At 34.7% G+C, this 2,830-nt stretch overlaps 1 protein-coding gene across 1 annotated transcript in view; it reads left to right on the top strand.

Annotated features, from left to right (window-relative positions):
* Positions 1-1,209: 1,209 nt before the first annotated feature.
* LOC106473409 overlaps positions 1,210-2,830 on the top strand; it is a 36,684-nt gene continuing 35,063 nt past the window's right edge. Inside the window, exon 1 of the mRNA XM_022401859.1 lies at positions 1,210-1,720. Within this exon, the coding sequence (XP_022257567.1) occupies positions 1,636-1,720 (85 nt within the window). The 5' untranslated portion in view covers positions 1,210-1,635. The remainder of the gene's footprint in view (positions 1,721-2,830) is intronic.

Here is a 2,830-nt window from a genome sequence, read left to right as displayed (position 1 = left end):
CCTACTGTTCACTTGACTCAGTTATCTATCACTTTAATATCTATCTATATCCCTTCAATCAATCATCCCGCAGGCTTTATCTGCCAGGCTTATATACTAAAAAAGGGGGCCGTCCCGAACGCACTAGGAAATGCATGATCATTCGAGAAACTAACCACGTTTTAAGAGCGTCCCGTGACTTCCGCTGTCGTAATACTACGTTTATTCACGACCATGGTTTCGTGAATGAGTGGTGTATTTGTGAAACGCACAATTGTCTTGTTTGTTTCCTCAATTTTGTAGAAGGATTTTATTTGAAATACAGGCCTTACGTGATTAAAGAACGCACATTCAAATGTTTAGCCACTGTAAATATAGTTTAAGTCACCATTTTAAAGCGATTATCTTTGGGATACGAATCGCTGCCAACATGAATAGGTAATCCACTACATTCATCACATCCTCCTGGGAAAGTGAAAACATCGACCGTCTACATCTATGAAATATGGCAACAGTGCTGCGAGAAAACTTCACGACAGTCAACTCAGTGTAGTGTGAAAAAGTTGATGGTATGTACAGTATTCTATAAACAAACACTTTTTATGTCTTATATTTATTTGTTCTTGCAAGCTCAATTAATTTAATCATCTCGACTCTTAAGCGTTAAACATCAAGAGTTGCTTCGCGCATTACCTAAACTCCTAAAGCAACACGTAAACAGAATAAAGGAAAAATTGCCAGAGCTAAAAATTATTTCGTCACACGTATTTATGAATGTACCGTTCCCACAAATATGAGTCATTACTGAGAAAGTTGGCACCCAAAAAATGTATCAGGAATTTACTAACACACTTATAGCACCTATACTTTTATTATTTGATAGAAAGGGGTACTAAAAACTGTTGAAATTTAAAAATAATGAGGATCTGATACATCAGCTTTATCAGCTAATGTATCAGAAAAACCAGTTGATGAAAAACCAGTGCATAAATGATTAAACTTAATAGATCATGAAATTCTGTCAATAATATGATATCACCCATAGATGATAAATCAAAGATATTAAGTCAGTTGCAACAGCGTCATTAGACCTTTCACTCACAAGCCATAGAACCAATGGAAGTCAAAATGTATTCATCTATATTGATTGTTTGTATTATATGACAGCAATATTCATGTAGTACACTTGTTCCGCATATGAATGATAGTTTGTTTATTGTATATTACATCACAGCAAAGTGTCTTTAGTGCATTTGATTTACATATTAATGACAGATTGTTTCAGCACTTGAGTTCCCGTGTGTCTTGAAGATTTCTTGATTTCGTCGATTTTAGTACAACTATAATCATGTTTATCAATTTAGTGTTTCGGGCAAAAAGTGTAAAGTTCACCTAAGAACTTGTTCAATCACGAGGTCTCAAGCTGTTGTGTAAAGCAGATATCGAAAGAGAGACAGTGACCACGTGCCACTTTCTATTGTGTTACAGATTACATAGTCAATTTATCAGACTTATAGGGTCTTTGTGATTTATGTCATTATTCTGGTACACTCGCCAAACAACATTAACAATCTTCTGATAACTAGTGGCACACGACCTTCTTTTATTTAACTCATCGTGTCGTACTTTTTTGTTCTAGCACAGCACAGTACCATCATGGGGATCGTGTTCACTTTACCTTTGGCCTATAAGATTCGGCATTTGTTCAACAATATTTCTGCGTGTAGCAAGATAAATCCAGGTGAGTATTGTATAAACACAACCAAGTCCTATTTGTCTCTTTCTTATCGATAATTTCTTCCCGGTGTGATAGAATTCCAGGTAGTCTCATAATACTTTTCTTTAGGCTTTGTTTGACTATTTATTCATTGCTGGAAAAATAAAATATCATATTATCATTATTATTTTATACGGTATTCTGCCATTTTTACTCATGTTCGGTGTTTCTATCTATAGTTCACTAAATAATTTAATCACCAAATGTATTAAAGTATTACACTGTTGTACCGATTAAAACTTTTAAAAACAGAGTCTAATTCTTATAAAATATACACGTTTTAATTAAGTCTACCTTTTATATTTGGAATAAAAACGTTCAAGCTCGTTTGATTGTTTTTCGTCTGACGAAGAGATTGTAAAAGACCTTGATTGTGATATCAGTTAAAAAAGTCATTTTTATTATATTTTAGCCTATAATATAAAATCTTTAAAATGTATATTTCCAGTCTTTGCTTTTTTCGCCATAGTTTTTGCTATTCTAATATCTTGCTTTTCATGTGTGTCTGTATTTCAAAGATATACGTTTTTATAAGAGAATAACAATCAGTTCACTTTCCTTACTGAGTTAAGGCTTCATGATAAAGTATTTCATTGAGTATTTAAGCTTGAAGTTGTTATATAAGAAAATAACAGTCACTCATTATCCTTGCTTAGTTAACGCTTCATGACAAAGAGCCCCCCCCCCCTCAGTGGCATAGCGATATATCTGCGGACTTACAACGCTAGAATCCGGTTTTCGATACCCGTGGTGGGCAGAGCAAAGATAGCCCATTGTGTAGCTTTGTGCTTAACTTCAAACAAACAATTATGACAAAGAACGAGAGTATTTTATGAACTTTTCGTCTCTTTGAAGCAAGAAACTCGCCTAGTTTCTACGTTCTAATTCAAACGCAGACAGTATATTTATAGTTCCAGGAACACCGTGTTTAATAATATATTGTTGCGTCAGCGATGTCACATGACTAGTGTCACGCCCCCTGCTTTCTGGAAATATCTTGTAACTTCGTGAATTGTCGGGAGATTACTAGATATAGGGTAGCCTGGTATATATAAGAGGGTGACATCGTGACGG

Source organism: Limulus polyphemus, unplaced genomic scaffold (genome assembly GCF_000517525.1).
Source record: "Limulus polyphemus unplaced genomic scaffold, Limulus_polyphemus-2.1.2 Scaffold6150, whole genome shotgun sequence".
Classification (NCBI taxonomy): domain Eukaryota; kingdom Metazoa; phylum Arthropoda; class Merostomata; order Xiphosura; family Limulidae; genus Limulus; species Limulus polyphemus.
The sequence above is the reverse complement of the archived record's forward strand: the minus strand, read 5'-3'. Positions and strand labels throughout refer to the sequence as shown.